Source organism: Eleutherodactylus coqui, chromosome 7, assembly GCF_035609145.1.
Source record: "Eleutherodactylus coqui strain aEleCoq1 chromosome 7, aEleCoq1.hap1, whole genome shotgun sequence".
NCBI classification, from domain to species: Eukaryota; Metazoa; Chordata; class Amphibia; order Anura; family Eleutherodactylidae; genus Eleutherodactylus; species Eleutherodactylus coqui.
In genome coordinates, this window is record NC_089843.1 from 180,211,559 (window position 1) to 180,229,670 (window position 18,112).

General features: G+C 47.5%; 2 protein-coding genes across 2 annotated transcripts; one reads left to right on the top strand and one right to left on the bottom strand.

Moving 5' to 3' along the window:
• Nucleotides 1–5,830: 5,830 nt before the first annotated feature.
• Nucleotides 5,831–8,750, top strand: LOC136572989 (uncharacterized). Its single transcript, XM_066574066.1, has 3 exons — nt 5,831–6,365; nt 6,469–6,602; nt 7,670–8,750. The coding sequence occupies exons 1-3, from the start codon at nt 6,288–6,290 to the stop codon at nt 8,562–8,564; spliced, it is 1,107 nt and encodes a 368-aa protein (XP_066430163.1). The 5' UTR covers nt 5,831–6,287; the 3' UTR covers nt 8,565–8,750.
• LOC136572988 (lateral signaling target protein 2 homolog) lies at nt 8,620–13,202 on the bottom strand. Its single transcript, XM_066574065.1, has 4 exons — nt 12,159–13,202; nt 11,325–11,466; nt 10,696–10,846; nt 8,620–10,599 (listed from the first exon to the last, which is right to left on the bottom strand). Exons 1-4 carry the CDS (start codon nt 12,501–12,503, stop codon nt 9,909–9,911), a joined length of 1,329 nt encoding a protein of 442 aa, XP_066430162.1. The 5' UTR covers nt 12,504–13,202; the 3' UTR covers nt 8,620–9,908.
• Nucleotides 13,203–18,112: the final 4,910 nt, after the last annotated feature.

Sequence of the window (18,112 nt, forward strand, 5' to 3'; positions counted from 1 at the left end):
AGTGGCTCCGGAGTTGGTGTAAGAAGGAGGGATTTGGGTTCCTGGAGAACTGGGCTGACTTTGCTGTCGGCTACAGGCTCTACCGTAGGGACGGGCTGCATCTTAATGGGGAGGGTGCAGCTGTGCTGGGGGATAAGATGGCTAGAAGGCTGGAGGAGTGTTTAAACTAGGGACTGGGGGGAGGGCAAAAAGAGAAATAGTGGGGTAGCCAGTGTAACTAGCGACCCGGGTCCAAGCAAAGGGAATGGGGGTTGAGCAGGGGGTGGGGTTAGTACAGTTAGAAGTGATAGATCAGCCATTAGTACAAATAGCAACAAAACAAATTTAAATAACAAAAAAAACGATATAAATTGTATGACCACGAATGCAAGAAGTCTGATTGGTAAAGTGGGTGAGCTTGAAGCGAGAATGACTGATGAAAATTATGATATAGTCGTAATTACGGAAACATGGCTTGATGATAAGTGCGATTGGGCGATCAATTTGCAGGGGTACAATCTCTTCAGAAGGGACCGAAGGAACCAGAAAGGGGGAGGGGTATGTCTGTACGTCAATTTGAACTTGAAGCCGAGGCTACGGGAGGATATAGGGGTAGGAAATAACAAAATCCTGATAGGGGTCTTCTATAGACCACCAAAAGCAACAGAAGAAACTGATAACTTACTATTAAGGCAGATAGAAGAGGTGTCAAACCGCAACGAAGTAATTATCATGGGGGACTTTAATTATCCAGATATAACATGGGAAAACGAAACCTGCAAATCACACAGGGGTGATAAGTTCTTGAGAGTAATTAAAGACAATTACCTGAACCAACTGGTACAGGAACCAACAAGAGGGAGGGCCATTCTGGACCTAGTACTAACTAACAAACTGGAACGTATAAAGGGGGTGCAGGTTGAGGGACACTTGGGGAACAGTGACCACAATATAATCAACTTCCAGCTGTCATTCAAAAATGGGCCTTATCAAGGAGCGACAAAGAAACTAAACTTTAGTAAAGCAAAATTTGATGAGCTTAGAACTACTATCGGTAACATTAATTGGGACAACATCCTCAAAAATGACGGTACAGAGGACAAATGGGAAAAGTTTAAAAGGATCCTAATCACCTCATGTGAGCAGTTCATTCCCTTTAAAAATAAAAGAAACTCAACTAAAAGGAAACCAATGTGGCTCGACAAGACGGTAAGAGGGGCAATAAACGAAAAAAAGAAAGTGTTCAAACTACTAAAGCAAGAAGGCAGCGAAGAAGCGCTAAAAATCATACAGGGAAAAAAACAAAATATGCAAAGATAAGATCAAAACTGCCAAGGAGGAAGCAGAAAGACTGATCGCCAAAGAGAGCAAAAACAACCCGAAGCTATTTTTCAACTATATTAACAGCAAAAGGATTTGCAGGGAGAGCACTGGCCCTTTAAAAAATAATGCAGGAGAGATCATTGATGATGACGGAGGGAAAGCAAATCTACTAAACAGTTTCTTCTCAAGTGTATTCACAAACGAAAAGGAAATGCCACACGAGATGCAGGGGAATAAAATGAACCCATCACAAAATATCTCATACCTAACGCAGGAGGAGGTGTGGAAGCGACTAAAGAAGACTAAAATTGATAAATCGCCGGGCCCAGATGGATTACACCCAAGGATACTAAGGGAACTAAGTGACGAGATAGCTAGTCCGCTATATCTAATATTTCTAGACACTATCAAGACCGGTGTAGTACCATTGGATTGGCGCATTGCCAACGTGGTTCCAATTTACAAAAAAGGGAGCAAAAGTGAGCCTGGTAATCTGATCAGTTTCTATGATGAAGTAAGCTCTAAGCTGGACCGGGGAGAATCTATTGATCTCGTATATCTGGACTTCTCTAAAGCCTTTGACACCGTGCCACATAATAGGCTAATATACAAAATGAGGCAGCTCGGACTAGGCGAAAACGTGTGTAAATGGGTAAAAAATTGGCTCAGAGATAGAAAGCAGAGGGTGGTAATTAGAGATGAGCGAACGTACTCGGATAAGCACTACTCGTCCGAGTAATGTGCTTTATCCGAGTACCTCCCCGCTCGTCCGGAAAGATTCGGGAAGCGCTGCGGAGCGGGGAGCTGCAGGGGAGAGCGGGGAGGAACGGAGGGGAGATCTTTCTCTCCTTCTCTCCCGCCCGCTCTCCCCTGCTCCCCGCTGCGACTCACCTGTCAGCAGCGGAGCGCCCCGAATCTTTCAGGACGAGCAGCGAGATACTCGGATAAAGCACATTACTCGGACGAGTGGTGCTTATCCGAGTACGTTCGCTCATCTCTAGTGGTAATAAATGGTTCGTACTCTGATTGGACCACAGTCGCTAGCGGGGTGCCACAGGGTTCAGTATTAGGCCCCACTCTGTTCAACATATTTATCAATGACCTGATAGAGGGGCTGCACAGCAAAATATCAATATTTGCAGATGACACAAAATTATACAATATAATTAATGCAACGGAGGACAATGTGCAGCTACAAACGGACCTGGATAAGCTGGAGGCTTGGGCAGAAAAATGGCAAATGAAGTTCAATGTTGAAAAATGTAAGACTATGCACATGGGCAGGAGAAACGGATGTCACCAATATTCACTTAATGGGGTACCACTAGGGAAAAGTGATATGGAAAAGGATCTGGGGATACTAGTGGATTGTAGACTGAACTGGAGTAACCAATGCCAGCCAGCTGCTGCAAAGGCAAATAAAGCCTTGGGATGCATTAAAAGAGGTATAGGGGCAAAGGATGAGAACATTATCCTTTCATTATATAAGGCAGAGGTCCCCAACTCCAGTCCTCAGGGACCACCAACAGATCATGTTTTAAGGATATCCTATAGTAAGAACACCTGTGGCAATGTGTGAGGCACTGACAATAATTACATCACCTGTGCAATACTGAGGAGATCCTGAAAACATGACCTGTTGGCGGTCCCTGAGGACTGGAGTTGGGGAACACTGATATAAGGCACTTGTCAGGCCTCACATGGAATACTGCGTACAGTTCTGGTCACCGGTGCTCAGGAAAGATGTCACAGTGCTTGAGGGGATTCAAAGAAGGGCAACTAAACTAATACATGGAATGATGGGACTGGAATATCCAGAGAGGCTATCCAAATTGGGATTATTCACCCTGGAAAAAAGACGGCTAAGAGGTGATCAAATAACCATGTATAAATACATGAGGGGACAATACAAGGATCTCTCCCAAGATCTGTTTACACCCAGGACCGCGACGGTAACAAGAGGACATCCGCTACGATTAGAGGAAAGTAGGTTTCATCACCAACATAGAAGGGGATTCTTTACTGCAAGAGCAGTTAGACTGTGGAACTCTCTGCCGGAGGAAGTGGTGATGGCAAAATCCATAGAGGAGTTTAAAAGGGGACTTGATGTCTTTCTGGAGAGGAAGGACATTATAGGATACAAGTCTTAGGTTAATTGTCAATCCGGGTATACAGGCAGGTAGGAACTATTAGGGGTTGATCCAGGGAACAGTCTGATTTGCCATTAGGGAGTCAGGAAGGAATTTTTTCCCCAAAAGGGCTAAATTGGTTTCTGCCCTTGGGGTTTTTTGCCTTCCTCTGGATCAACACAGGAGGATAGACAGGCTGGACTAGATGGACATTGTCTTCATTCAGCCTTACATACTATGTTACTATGTATGTGACAGAACCCACACCCCCAGCAACAAGTCCATGTGACAGCACCCCTTAGCGACAAGTCTATGTGACAGAACCCCCGGCGACAAGTCTATGTGACAGAACCCCCACCCTCGGTGACAAGTCTATGTGAGAGCACCCCACAGCGACAAGTCTATGTGACAAACCCCCTCTCCCCAGCGACAAGTCTATGTGACATATCCCCTACCCCCGGCGACAAGTCTGTGACAGAACCCTTCCCGGCAACAAGTCTGTGTGACAGCACCCCACAGCGACAAGTCTATGTGACAGCAACCCCATCCTCCCCCTGGTGACAAGTCTATGTGACGGCACCCTCCCCAGCGACAAGTCTATGTGACAGAACCCCCACCCCCGACGATAAGTCTATGTGACAGCGCCCCACAATGACAAGTCTCTGTGGCAGAAACCCCACCTGCCAAGTGTTATGTGACAGTACCACCACCCACCCCCACCCCCTCCCCCTCCGTGGCAAGTGTTATGTGACAACGGATCCTCCCACCCTACTGCAAAGTTTAATGTGACAGCACCCACCCCCTAAGTGTAATATGACGGCACCACCAAACAATCCCCCCCCCCTCTGCAAGTGTTATGTGACAGCGGATCCCCCACACACACACACACAAGTGCTGTGTGACAGCATACACACACCCCCTACCTACCAGCAAGTGCTATGTGACAGCACCCCTTGCCCCCCTCCTGGCAAGGGTATTGTGACAGCGGACCTCCCCCCCCCCCACACACACACACACAGCAAAATGTAATGTGACAGCACCTCCCTGACAAGTATAGTAGGAAGGCTGATCCCCCCACCACAAAGTGTATTGTGACAGCCCCTACCCGACAAGTGTTGTGTCGCAGCCCCCACCCTGCAAGGGTTGGTGACAGCCCGCCCCTAGGAGTAATACTGACCCTCCAGCTGAGCACCAGTGGACGCTCCTGCAAAATCGGCTTCACGCCGCATGTTCCCGAGCCAGCAGGTGCTACTGCAAAGCGCGAAGAGACAGGCGTGCACCCATGGCCCAAACACCACTACTGCGCATGCGCAAAGAGACAGGCGCGCACCCACGGCCCAAAAACCTGCTACCCGACAAGAGGAGAAGACAGAAGAAAGAAATTTGTCAGTAACCAGGGACGACGGAATGGTAAGCATGAGGGGGGGGGGGGACACTCTTCTAGGTAAGTATATATTTTCTGTATGGCTCATTTACAATGCACATTGTATATTACAAAGTGCATTCTAATGGCCATACAGAAGTGCTTGCATACACTTGCTATTGCGGGACAACCCCTTTAAGCACACCCATGTGCTTGAAAAAATCTTACACAAATTAGATATTAGAAAAAACCTTCCGACAGTAAGGGTGATCAATGAGTGGAACAGGTTACCACAGGAGGTGGTGAGTTCTCCTTCAATGGAAGTCTTCAAACAAAGGCTGGACAAATATCTGTCTGGGATGATTTAGTGATCCTGCATTGAGCAGGGGGTTGGACCCGATGACCCTGGAGGTCCCTTCCAACTCTACCATTCTAGGATTCCAAACCCAGCGTCGGAAATGTTGGACTTAGTAAACAAACAAAATAATTCTCATACAGCTCATGATTCTTGTGTGCAAATCTAGCAGTAAGCAGCCACCGCTCCAATACATAATGGGGTGTGAGTGGTTGGTCAGCAGTATTTTACACCTGCTAGCTCCCCCATATAGCATTCCCCTCCTGCTGGGAACTGCGCTATCTACCTGCCCTTTTACCCTTATATCAGTAAGTATGGCCATTTTTTGTGGATTTTGTCTTTTTCAGTGAATTGTAAGAACATGTATTGCTGCATAATCACAGGTTCTATTCCCGATGACAATGTCTCTATATGTTCATTATCTCACTATTTTTTAGAAATGCATCAAGGTAATACGTCTTCTTAAAAAGTTACTCCATTAGAGGTGATGATTGATTCAAGAAGCTCCTCTCACAGGAAGCTTATTGTATCATGCAGTTATAATAGGTTTCCACCTCCATACTGATCTTATGTATATGTTTAATTCTGTCTTAATAGGCTGGGTTCACACAGGGCGTATTTGTCGCGGAAATATCGCGGTTTTACCGTTGTGGTTTTGCCGCAACCTTTCCACATCTGCGGCAAATCCGCATGCAATGGCAGGACCTTTGCTGCGGTATAAACCGCAGCGTCTTTTTTTTGGAGAGGCGCGGTTTTAGTTGCTGATTTGCTTGCGTATTTTTAGGTGCAGATTCTAAAAAAAACTGTTTCCTGTGAGGTCATCGTTCCCGCCCATTTCTGCACAGGGTAGGAAGAGCCTTGTATTCGTGGCCATTTTGTCTTGTAGAGCTAACCAGACAACATGGAGCCTGCAAGACAACTCCGCCTGAGGCGTGCATACCGCCGAAAACTGATTGCCCTAGTGGTATTCATGCAGGGAGAAGAATCAGAAAAGGTGAGCAAGGGTTTTTATGGACATTGTATGCTTTGTTTCCTTGTTTTTCGTTGATGCATTGTGGACTAGAGTGCGATTGCGGCCATGTGCTTTAATTCCTGCTAATATTCTTTTACAGACTGATCGTGCTTCCCGGCATCAGAGATGCTATTGGGTCCATCCCCTACTGACAGAGAGGGGAACAAAGGGCCATTTCGCCAGCCTGTACCAGGATTTGAAAAAGTAAGTGAAGTGTAGCTCGGGAATAGGTTTGAGGTTGCGCAAAGAATTTTTATTTATTTTAGACCGCTCTCCCTTTCTCTCTCTCTGCGGCCATCCGGAGAAGTTTGTAGCCTTCTGCCGGCTGCCTATGGAGGCCTTTGAGCGCCTTCTGGAGCTGGTGCGCCGGGACCTTACGTACCAAGATACGCGGATGAGGAAGGCGATCACTGCAGAAGAAAGGCTGCTCATCACCCTTCGGTAAGTAACCTTCGTTATCCTTTCACAGTTTTTATATCTGTAATGTAATTTGCGACTGTAGAGCATAGACGTATTTATTTATTTTTTCTGCGATTTTTGCGCAATACCGCTTTTTATTTTTCATGCGATGCTGTGATTGCTCCGGCAGTAGGTCGTAATGCTATAGCATTACGTCACACTGCTTTTGGACAGCCAGGCTATTGAGCACCCCTTTCATTAGCACCCCAGCCATCATGACACCTCGGCTACCCCGATCTCACCGGGCGGGTGGGTGGTTGGTTGCCCGTGCGTGACCCCTGAACAGCATTCGGGGTATGTAAATGCCGCTGTCAGAATTGACAGTGGCATTTAAAGGGTTAATAGCCGCCATCGGCCCAGTGGCCGCGCGTGGCTCTTGACCACGTGTCTTAGTTGTAACCAGCTGACGCCCTTGCTGCATGGAGGGAGACAGCGCCGCTAGCTCCCGCTATACACGTCCTGCAACTGCTGGACATAGCTTTACTTTTGCCCCGTCACAAAGGGGTTCATCCAGCGGAAGACTCCATTGTTTAATTCGCAGGCCATGTTGCAGAAAATGTAAAGTTGTTCGTTTTCGGGTATTGATCTGGTAGCTTTCGGAGAGGCAGGTTGAACTGTTCGTTGTCTTTGGCATTCTCTCTTCTGCTACATAACACAGCCATCATCATCTTGTGGCTGGTTGACTTCCGAAACAAATTGGCAGAAGAGAGATTGTTGAACTTACCATACCAGCAAACTTGGGCAACCTTTGTTGTGCACCGGCAGTCAACGGACCCTTGTTACGTTCCTGAGTGTGGCAGGAACATGTTTGCATTTTCTCATTCTCTCTCCCCTTATGTTGTGGATGGGGAGAATGAAAATTTAACCTCCCCCATGGCTACCTATGCAATGCACATCTTATTTCCTTCACACGAATTCTACTGCGTTTTCCTATAAATTTCGTGTTGAGAACAATATCTGAATACTATATATATATATATATAAGTGTTGATGTAATGCAAGTCTTCAGTGTGTACTAACTTTAGTTTCTCTTCTCTGTTTCTTTTCAGCTTCTTGGCCACAGGAGAGAGCTATGCATCCCTGCATCTCCAATTTCGTGTTGGTAAATCTACCATCACCCAAATTGTGAGGTGCACATGCAGCGCCATCTGGCAGAAGTTGCAGCCCATCGTGATGCCTTCACCTACCGAGGACACTTGGCAACGTGTTGCAGCAGGCTTTCAAGCTGTTGCCAAATTTCCTAACTGCATAGGCGCGGTTGACGGCAAACATGTGCGTGTGCTTCAGCCAGCCCACTCAGGCTCAAAATTCTATAACAACAAAAAGTCTTTTTCTATTGTCCTGATGGCGGTGGCTGATGCACATTGCAAATTTGATTGCATCGACGTCGGCGCCTATGGCAGCACTGGAGATTCTCGGGTGCTGCGAACTTCACAGATTGGGATGCAAATTCTCCGAGATGGCGTTACGCTCCCAGCCCCACAACCTTTCCCGGGAACCACACATCCAGTCCCCTTTGTGATGGTATCGGATGAGGCTTTCCCGTTGATGCCAAACCTGTTGCGCCCATACCCACGAAGAGGACTGAATGCCCGGAAAAGGATTTTTAATTTTAGGCTGAGCCGGGCACGTTGCGTGGTTGAGTGTGCCTTCGGGATTATGGTAAGTCAGTGGAGAGTTCTAGGGACTACCCTTATGGTAGACCCTACCACAGTTGATGACCTTGTCAAGGCATGTTGTGTTCTTCATAACTACCTCCGGGACTATCGCCCCGAGGTAGATGTCGAAGAACTCGATTCTGCCTTTGACACGGTCATCAACTGGGGGGCAGGTTGCACGCCTGCTACCGCAGTGCAGGTACGAGAACTCTTCACTGACTATTTCCTTAGTCACGAAGGCACCGTGCCATGGCAGTTCTCCTGTGTCGGTGGTGTGCAGCCTTAACTGCAGTGTGACCCTTCCCCGGCGCCCAGCCCCGGAAGGACGCGGAAGACATAAGTCCACAAAAGTTCTTTTATTCCAGACACAGCAAAGGCACTCCATGACTAATTTTCTGATTGGTCACTCCATTTTAAGAAATTGTTAAACTAAAAGTTGCACAATAAAATGTGAATATATATCACGAAAAACATTGCTCTTCCTTTTTTGTCGCCGCACAAAATACGTCAACTTTATATTAAAAGTGGAGACAATTGTTAGGCTATGTTGGATTTTAATACATAGCTTAAGGAACATTGCTGGTGTATTGGTGTTGAAACGTATCCTTTTTGAAGCATATAAGTAGTTAACGATTACAACTACATGACTAGGAGAAGAAATTTTGCACAAGCAATGGAACCACATTCGCATGCTTGACGCAACACCACAACCTAGCGTTACATTAGCCACGCACCAGGAGTACATGAAAGCAACGTATGTTACCCTTTTTTTTACACCTTTTTTTACACTAAAATCCTGACAGAATTTTACATCCCTGTCGGATAGCGGAATTCTGTGTTTGCTGTTATATTTCTCGTCACAATATGGAGGGCCTGCAGTTGCACACATTTGGCACGTGGTGACAGTACTAGTTTCTGTGGTGTAATTTTTTTCTCCGTCGCAGGCAGATCCACTACCAATTTGGCTTTCGCCACACTTGACGGATATACTGCAAGCGAAAATGCTGATCGGGAACAGGCCGACAGACTGCCCCTGTTCTTATCAGTATTTTTTGTAGTTTGTTTCATGTTCGAACACCGGTAACAAACATTACACTGGAGCGAACATGAAGATACACACGAAAATAAATAAAGGAAAACAATAAAGAAGGACAATGACACAGAGAAGTGAGTTACCCCAACCTTGCAGGACAGCGAGGCAGCGGAAAAATCACATTACACGCACAAACACAATCCTTCACGTACAGTCGCACAGCCTGCGAAGAATTTCACGGTCATGCCACTGACGGGAAGGAATGTGTGTGCCTTGCCTATTTAGCAGCAGAGCAGATAGTAGCTGGCAGTGAGCGATGTAAGAAATTGCACCCCAATCTTTCCCAATCCGTTAGGATTTCTGGGACACCAGGCAACTCTATGCAGTGTTACACAGGGCAGCATCACAACGGAACCAGCACTTTCCAATGGTAGAGTCTAAGACATTGCAGTTATCCCCATGCAACAGTTGTGATCACTGCAATGTCGTATAACTAATAAAAGAGCCGTCTCCTGTACTGGATTGAGATCCGGTTGGTAGCGAGTACAGTACCGAGGTTGTGGGTTGCGATGTCTGATGCAGAGGGCTGCTCATCAGTCAGAGAAACGACGATTGGGAAGGGGAAGGGGACCTGCCAGAGACCGTGTCGCCGTAGCCAGTGTCTTGAGAGACATGGTGCATGGGGTATCCCGTTGTCCGAGAAACCCTGCCTGGTTGGTCAGGGAAAGATTGGGGTGGAGGCAACATGCGGTTTGATGGTGATACTGCAAAGGCTGCATTTTTCATAGCCAAAGTAATGGCACAGCTATCGGCAATGGGCCTTTGAGAAGCAAAAACCTCTAGCACAGCGTAAAGAACGGGCGCAATAGCCCACTGATGCTCCGAGTTCAGTTCACGAATGCATGACGCAATGGTGGCACCCATTGTGTCCCACTGATCCTCCGTGTCAGCCCGCCGCAATAACGCCAGCGCCTCTTGGGCAGCATCTGTCTTGTTATTATTCCGACGCGGACAAGCCGCAACGCTGTGGCTCGTCCGCTCGGAACTCACCTCCCGGCTACTGCCTGCTCTGCTGCCAGGGGCAGTACTACTGCTACGTGACACGTTTTGTTCCCCCACTTCCGGTGTTACTGAAGTGGGGTACAAATCGGGTGTGCTCCGCTGGCTGTCTTCCAAGGTTGGGGTACCTTCTCTGGGCTCATCATCCCGCGACTCCTGTTCCAGCCCTTCTGTGTTGGCTGAAGCGGTTTCGACCGTGGGAGGCGCGGCCGTGATGTTCCTGCTGGATCTGTGGACGAAACAAGAGTACCCTTAGAGACATACAACCTCAAAATGCAACATCAGTGACGTGGAGCTGTAAACTTGTCGAAAAATTTACACTTACGGACGCAATGCTCGACTTGTTCTGAGGAAATGCAGTATGTCCTGGTGTGGACACTTTTTCTTTGACGGGGACATGCCGCTTTTTTCACAGTCCTTTTCGTGTTTCTTGAAGCGCTCCCGAACTGACCGCCAGCGATTCTTGATGTCTTTAACTGCAAAATTACAGATGGCAATTAAAGATGGCTTTTAAAAGCAGTCTGCAAAACGATGTAATCCACCGAACGCTGCAATAAACAGTGTGGTTAGATGCAGTACAGTTTTAAGTACATCCACGCAATAACCCCCAAAGCGTTACAACTAGGGATGAGCGAGCGTACTCGGAAAAGCACTACTCGCTCGAGTAATTTGCTTTATCCAAGTATCGCTGAGCTCGTCCCTGAAGATTCGGGTGCCGGCACGGAGCGGGGAGCTGCAGGGGAGAGCGGGGAGGAACGGAGGGGAGATCTTTCTCTCCCTCTCTCCCGCCCGCTCTCCCCTGCTCCCCGCTGCGACTCACCTGTCAGCCGCAGCGGCACCCGAATCTTCAGGGACGAGCACAGCGATACTCGGATAAAGCAAATTACTCGAGCGAGTAGTGCTTTTCCGAGTACGCTCGCTCATCTCTAGTTACAACCAATAGTGTAAACTTACAGATTTCACTTTGGAGGGCAGCAGTAGCGGAGTCCCAATTGGGATACATCCCAGAGCAGACCGCAATCCAGGCGTCCACCTTTAAGTCACGGTCACTGTAGCCCGGCTCGGCTGGGTCCCAAATCTCAGGCCTACTTTCAACCTGCAGGGAGGGAGGAAAGAAAAAAACAAGTTGAATAGCACTCCGAGGGGGGTGGATATGGTTGTGTCAGCGGACACTACACTCAGCAAGGTTATCATCCTGGCGACGTTGATCCCCATCCGTTGATACCAGGCCATTGTCTGGAAAAAGGGATGACTGTGCGAATGGAATGTGCTTGGTGACTGCAGAAAATGTAGGTCTTCCTGTGAGCAATCAGAAAATGTTTACATTTCATCATATACACAACATGATGGGCCACTAGCGCACAATTGCAAGTCGCCAAAAAGAACGATGAGGCTCACATCTACGCAAGTGACATGCCGAAGGGAGAGCAATGCTATAAAAGGAAAAGTGTTAAAAAATGTTTGCAGCTTCCTATTTGTAACTCAGGGTAGGCAATGCAAACAGGGACTAAACGTGTGGCCTCGCCCGTGCAAAGGAATGCCATGCAACAGGGTGGGTGGCCATACAATGGTGGAAATGACCTACTTAACGCCGACTGTGCCCCTTGGAAAGGAACGCCATGCAACAGTGGAGCAATGCAGGGGAGGAAAACAGCGACTACCGTCGGTTGCAATGCAAAAAAAAAAAAGGACGCAAAAGAGCACGATGCTGCGAGGAGAGAGCACAAGAAGGTGGGGTGGAGCTGGACGCGTGTTGCCTGCAACGCATATGGTGAAGTAGTGCATTACCTTTTTTAGCCGAGGTTGACGATTGTGCCGCTGCTTGTGGTGGTGGTTGCGATGCTGGTGGTGAAAGTGGTGGTGGCGCTGGTGCAGGTAGTGGTCCCATTGGGTGTTGTTCTCCCGGTGGTAGTGGTATAGCTGTTGATGGTTCTGGTGGTAGCCCTGCTGTCGGTGGTGGTAGTCAAGCTGGTGGTCCCGCTGTGGGTAGTGGTGCTGCTGCTGACGCTGGCGGAGATGGTAGCGTGGGGGGGCTTGGTGGTGTTCCTGCTGCGGGTTGTGGTTTCGCTGGCGGTGGTGGTAGCGGTTCTGGTGTACCTGCAGGTGGTTGCGCTGGTTCTGGTTGTGCCGCATCCGGTGGTTGCGGGCTAACAGCTGGTGCTGTTGGTGGTTGTGGTGGCAGTGCTGCTGCCGGTGGTGGTAGCTGTGGTGGGCCAGCTGCTTGCCCCGCTGGGGGTAGTGGTGGCCCCGCTGGGGGTTGTAGTGCTGCTGCCGGTGGTGGTAGCTGTGGTGGGCCAGCTGCTTGCTCCGCTGGGGCTAGGAGTGGCCCCGCTGGGGGTTTTAGTGCTGCTGCCGGTGGTGGTAGCTGTGGTGGGTCAGCTGCTTGCCCCGCTGGGGCTAGGGGTGGCCCCGCTGGGGGTTGTAGTGCTGCTGCCGGTGGTGGTAGCTGTGGTGGGCCAGCTGCTTGCCCCGCTTGGGGTAGTGGTGGCCCCGCTGGGGGATGTAGTGCTGCTGCCGGTGGTGGTAGCTGTGGTGTGCCAGCTGCTTGCCCCGCTGGGGCTAGGGGTGGACCCGCTGGGGGTTGTAGTGCTGCTGCCGGTGGTGGTAGCTGTGGTGGGCCAGCTGCTTGCCCCGCTGGGGCTAGGGGTGGCCCCGCTGGCGGTTGTAGTGCTGCTGCCGGTGGTGGTAGCTGTGGTGGGCCAGCTTCTTGCCCCGCTGGGGCTAGGGGTGGCCCTGCTGGGGGTTGTAGTACTGATGCCGGTGGTGGTAGCTGTGGTGGGCCAGCTGATTGCCCCGCTGGGGCTAGGGGTGGCCCTGCTGGGGATTGTAGTACTGCTGCCGGTTGTGGTAGCTGTGGTGGGCCAGCTGCTTGCCCCGCTGGGGGTAAGGGTGGCCCCGCTGGGGGTTGTAGTGCTGTTGCCGGTGGTGGTAGTTGTGGTGGGCCAGCTGCTTGCACTGCTGGGGCTAGGGGTGGCCCCGCTGGGGGTTGTAGTACTGCTGCCACTGGTGGTAGCTGTGGTGGGCCAGCTGCTTGCCCCGCTGGGGGTAGTGGTGGCCCTGCTGGGGGTTGTAGTGCTGCTGCCGGCGGTGGTAGCTGTGGTGGGCCAGCTGCTTGCCCCGCTGGGGCTAGGGGTGGCCCCGCTGGGGGTAGTGGTGCTGCCGCCGCTGCTGGCGGTGCTTTTCCCGCCACTGGCAGGGTTTGGAGTTTCCCGCCTGTGGCCCAGTATTTTCTCCTGGGCGTGAGTGAAGTCCCTACTGGTGGTGCTGATAGTGCTGCCAATGGGTGTTCTTTTGCCGCTGGGGGGGTCTGGTGCCGCTGGGTGTGGTGCTGCCGGCAGAGCTCCTGCTCCCTGCTTCCTCTCTGCATGCAGTCCAGGCTGAAATGGCGCCAAGTGGCCAAAATGGCTGCTGAACCACTTCCTGTGAACAAACTTTATTGCCTCTCTTTTCTCATGCGAACAATCGGCTGCGGAACCGTTTGGAAAAAACGCGACAAAAAAAGCAATAGCGGTTTTCATTGCGGTTTTTGCTGCGTCCATGGGGCCCTATGGAAAAAAAAAGCGCTGCGGAAAGGTCAAAAGAATGGACATGCTGCATCTTTCAAAACTGCGTTCTGCCTGCATGAGACAGTGGAATGGCATGTGGCAGGTAAGCAATGACATTGCATACTTGTTGCGAGCCGCTGATCGCCATGCACTGTCTTGGCGTGTGTGCACTCGTAATATGCTCCAAGATAGAACATGCTGCAATCTTTATTGTTTAACTGAAAGGCATAGGTCATTTTTTATATGACAGCACCATCACCTGATTTTAGGATAGGTTTCAATAAAGGATTTAATATTTTAGAGTGCTGCAGTACATCACTTCTTTTTTTATATACATCTGCTTAGATCTTTCAATATTATAGGTACACCTGCTTGAAGGGGACCTGTCACCTGCCAAAATCACAATAAATTAACTTCTGGCGCTGGTAGGTGAGGCGACAGGGAGTCGGGTGATGTATTTTTTTCTTCCCTCTGGCACCCCATCAACCCTCTTCAAACACAATCATGGGGTGCCGATGGGTTAGCATAGCAGTTCAAAGCCTAGTGAAGGCTTCCAGGGCTGTCATGCTTGGATGCCTATTAATTCCAGGTTTAAGCTGCATCCAGTAGCCAACATTGAAAATTCCCATATACTGCAACACTGTCACACAGACGACAGCCGCTAGAAAATCGCTGCGATATCGCAACTTTGTACACGCGATTTTATTGCATCAGAGATGCTTTTTCTTGATGATTATCTCACATCACATCGCTGCCACCGACGATAATCGACCATGTGATTTTTTTTTTATCGCCAAAGTCAACAGGACATTTTAATGTTAAAAACGCATTGCACGAAAATCGTAAGCTCGTGCATTGTGATGTGATAAAAAAGAGGCTCTATAGGGAAACATGGGAGATAAAAAAATTAACATTGCAGAAAGATAGAGATGGAGACTGCAGTGGGAAAAACTGATGAAAAATGCAGGACACAAGTCCTATGATGGTCATAAATAGTGTTAGGCCTCATGTACACGGGCACGCACAGATTCCATGAGGGAAATCTCACACGGAATCCTCCCGTGCTCGCTGCCGGCGACCCTGCCTACCTGTCAGATGAATCTTTTCTTCTGTATGCGGATTTGCCACCATCGCTCATGTGCGGTACCGATTCCTCTGCGGCGTCGCCTAGGCGATGATGCAGATTTGCGATACTTCCGCAATGCTCATTGCAGTAGTGCCGTGGCATGGACGGCTTCCATTGACTTCAATGGAAGCTGTCCCTGTTTATTCTGCTCTGAAATAGAGCATGCTGCGATTTTATTTCGGCACGTAGCGGCCGCAAATAAAATCCGCTGGTGTGCGGGGAAAGAGGAATCTCCACACACATCAATGGGCACATTGAGCAGTGGATCGCCCGCACCTGTCGACAAGTGCGGAATCTGCTGCTTAATTTGCTCTGTGTGCATGACCCCTTCCTCCACATGTACACACAACAGCTTATTCTGAAGTCTCCTGAAAGTTTAGAAATGCTGTAATAGAGCCCGGTCCTTAAAGTACTGCAGTGCGCTTGTCTCACAACAGATACACGTCTATTCCATATCAATATTGATTTAATGATTGATTTGCAGATCACGCTTATATGGCATCTGGGAGAAGTCTTTTAATGAAAGGGAGGTTTTGAGTTGCCCATACACGTTAGACAAAAGTTAAAGAAAATGGATGATTTCATCCAAAACAATTGTTCATTGAGTCAAGCTTAACAATTAATGATCAATTGACTGTACTGGTTGCAGAAATGGCCTTATTAGTAAATTTCTAATAATTTGAATTAAAATGCAGGGAAACCAAACTTCCATGATTGATGTTTGTATAGGCCGCATGCTCACCTGCAATTTCAGAGTTCATGGCATCCATCCAATCTGTTACTGAGAAGGCAGATAACAGGAAAAGGGGAGAACACCTGCAGAATTTGGAAATCACTCTCATGTCTGGCAGAGACTGACCTTATGCAAGGAATACAAACATTATGGGAAGTATTCCAACCCTCTGATGATGTTATCATACATTTCTAGCAGTATCAAAGGTATAGTATTTATATTGTAGGCATAATGCTTATAATTCAAAATAATCAGTTAGTTCTCCATACAGTCTCTATGCAGTTTGTGCACGGTGCAAAACCAAGATGGGCACCACAAAAATATATACATGAAGCCAAGCTGCCACCTAATGGGTTTCAAAATTATGAATCAATAATATAGAGAAGAAAATTAACCATAGCAAGAGGTGCACTTCAAAATATAATAATCTTTAGCAGAAAATTATACAATAACGTCAGGGACTAAAAAGAGACAAGTCATATAATAACACTGAAAACGGCAAAACCCACAATCCGTTCCAAATAAGGCACTGGGAACACCCAAGATCATATCAAAGTAAGGCTCAAATGGGATATATTACGTCAAATAATATAATCGGCTAGATACACTAAATTATTTTCAATTCAATAAAATGACAGGAAAAAGAAAAGGAGAAAACACATCTACAATGTAAAAACAAAATATTACCCACTGGTGGGAAATAACTGAGAACATACATGTAGACATGCAAATATATATCTGGTGGTGCTCAAAAAATACACATATGTCTAAGGCATAAAAACATATTCCTCCATATGTAGATTAGAGTCAGATATCCATGCAGATACTGTATCAGCGAATAACCAATGTCTAGCATATTGCTATTCAGGCTCCCAGCAGTAACATGAGAGCCTGCAAGACACATATGTAACTTCTATCGAAACTTCCAAATCTAATACATGATTAAGTATAATATCGGAGAGTTACCTAAGTTATACACCATGCCACTCAAATTCCAACTATAACGGGGTTAGAAACAAATTTAAGACAAGCCTTTTTCAAAGACTGGTGGGATCCTGAATAGCTGTATGCTAGACATTGACTATTCCCTGATAAAGTATCTGCACGGATATCTGACTGTAATCTACATATGGAAGGATATGTCTGTATGCCTTAGACACATATGTATTTTTTGAGGATCACCAGATATTTATCTACATGTATACATTTGGGTAATCAAAGAAATCAAGTATGGATCCCTTGAGAGTAATGGAACTTAGTAGAGGAGTCCTATGTGAAAGTAGGACTCCTTTATATCCTCAGTAAGACAAGCCAGGTCCTGGAGAGTTTTGGTAATGGCTAGTTTATTGGTGAACACACGAGTATAGGTACCAGCATAGGTCAATGGAATGTAGCATACAACGCGTTTCAAGGGTTAAACCCCCTTGATAAACCCCCTCAATCATACAACACTATCGTGCCACCATTCTAGAACAGCTAAGATCCCTCTGGCTTAATGATAGTTCAAAACATTGGGTCCCACTTGAGGACTCTTTAATTGGTAAATTCTCACTCAAGAACTGCCAGCTAGCTCATTTATTTTTTTAAAACACGGCTCCCGCTCCATTTATGCACAATCCAAGCTACAACAAATGTGTGGGAAATGGTAGCTTTCAAAAAAAGCCTAATCGCATCCTCCATTCATAATACAAATATATACTGCAATAGAGGATCTTGATCTTTCCAACTGGAAATGCTTGGGAATTACCCAGATTAGATAGTTCTGGACAGATCGAGGCTTTATTTCTTTTCCAGAGCTCGTAAACATGTTCAGTGTGCCTAGAAAAGACTTATTCAAATACTTCCAAATATGCCACCTTTTACAAAAAATCCCCAGTCCCAACAGAATCAACATTCCTTCAAAACTGGAGGCCTGGCTGAACTCATCTCAATGAGCTAATAAAGGCATTTCGGTATGTTACCAAATTCTAATCTCTCATTCTTTTCAGCCTCTAGCAGCAATAAAAGAGAAATGCCAATCAGACTAACAATTACCAATAACAGAAGACCAATGGTTAAATAGTTAGTCCTCCATTTCATTGGTATCCAGATGCACTTGCTATCTAGCAAATCTACATAGATTGTTATACCGTTGGTACCTCGCTTCCTAGAAACACAATAAAGTCTCCTTTCGCTATTCTGATTGTTGCTGGAGATGTGGCTCAACAGACGGAACTCTGATTCACTTATGGTGGTTCTGCCCTTACATCTCAGGTTTCTGGACCCAGAGTTTCCCCCTAATCTTGCTCTGGCTCTTTTAAATATAGATTCTGACCAATTACCTTATAATATACCTACT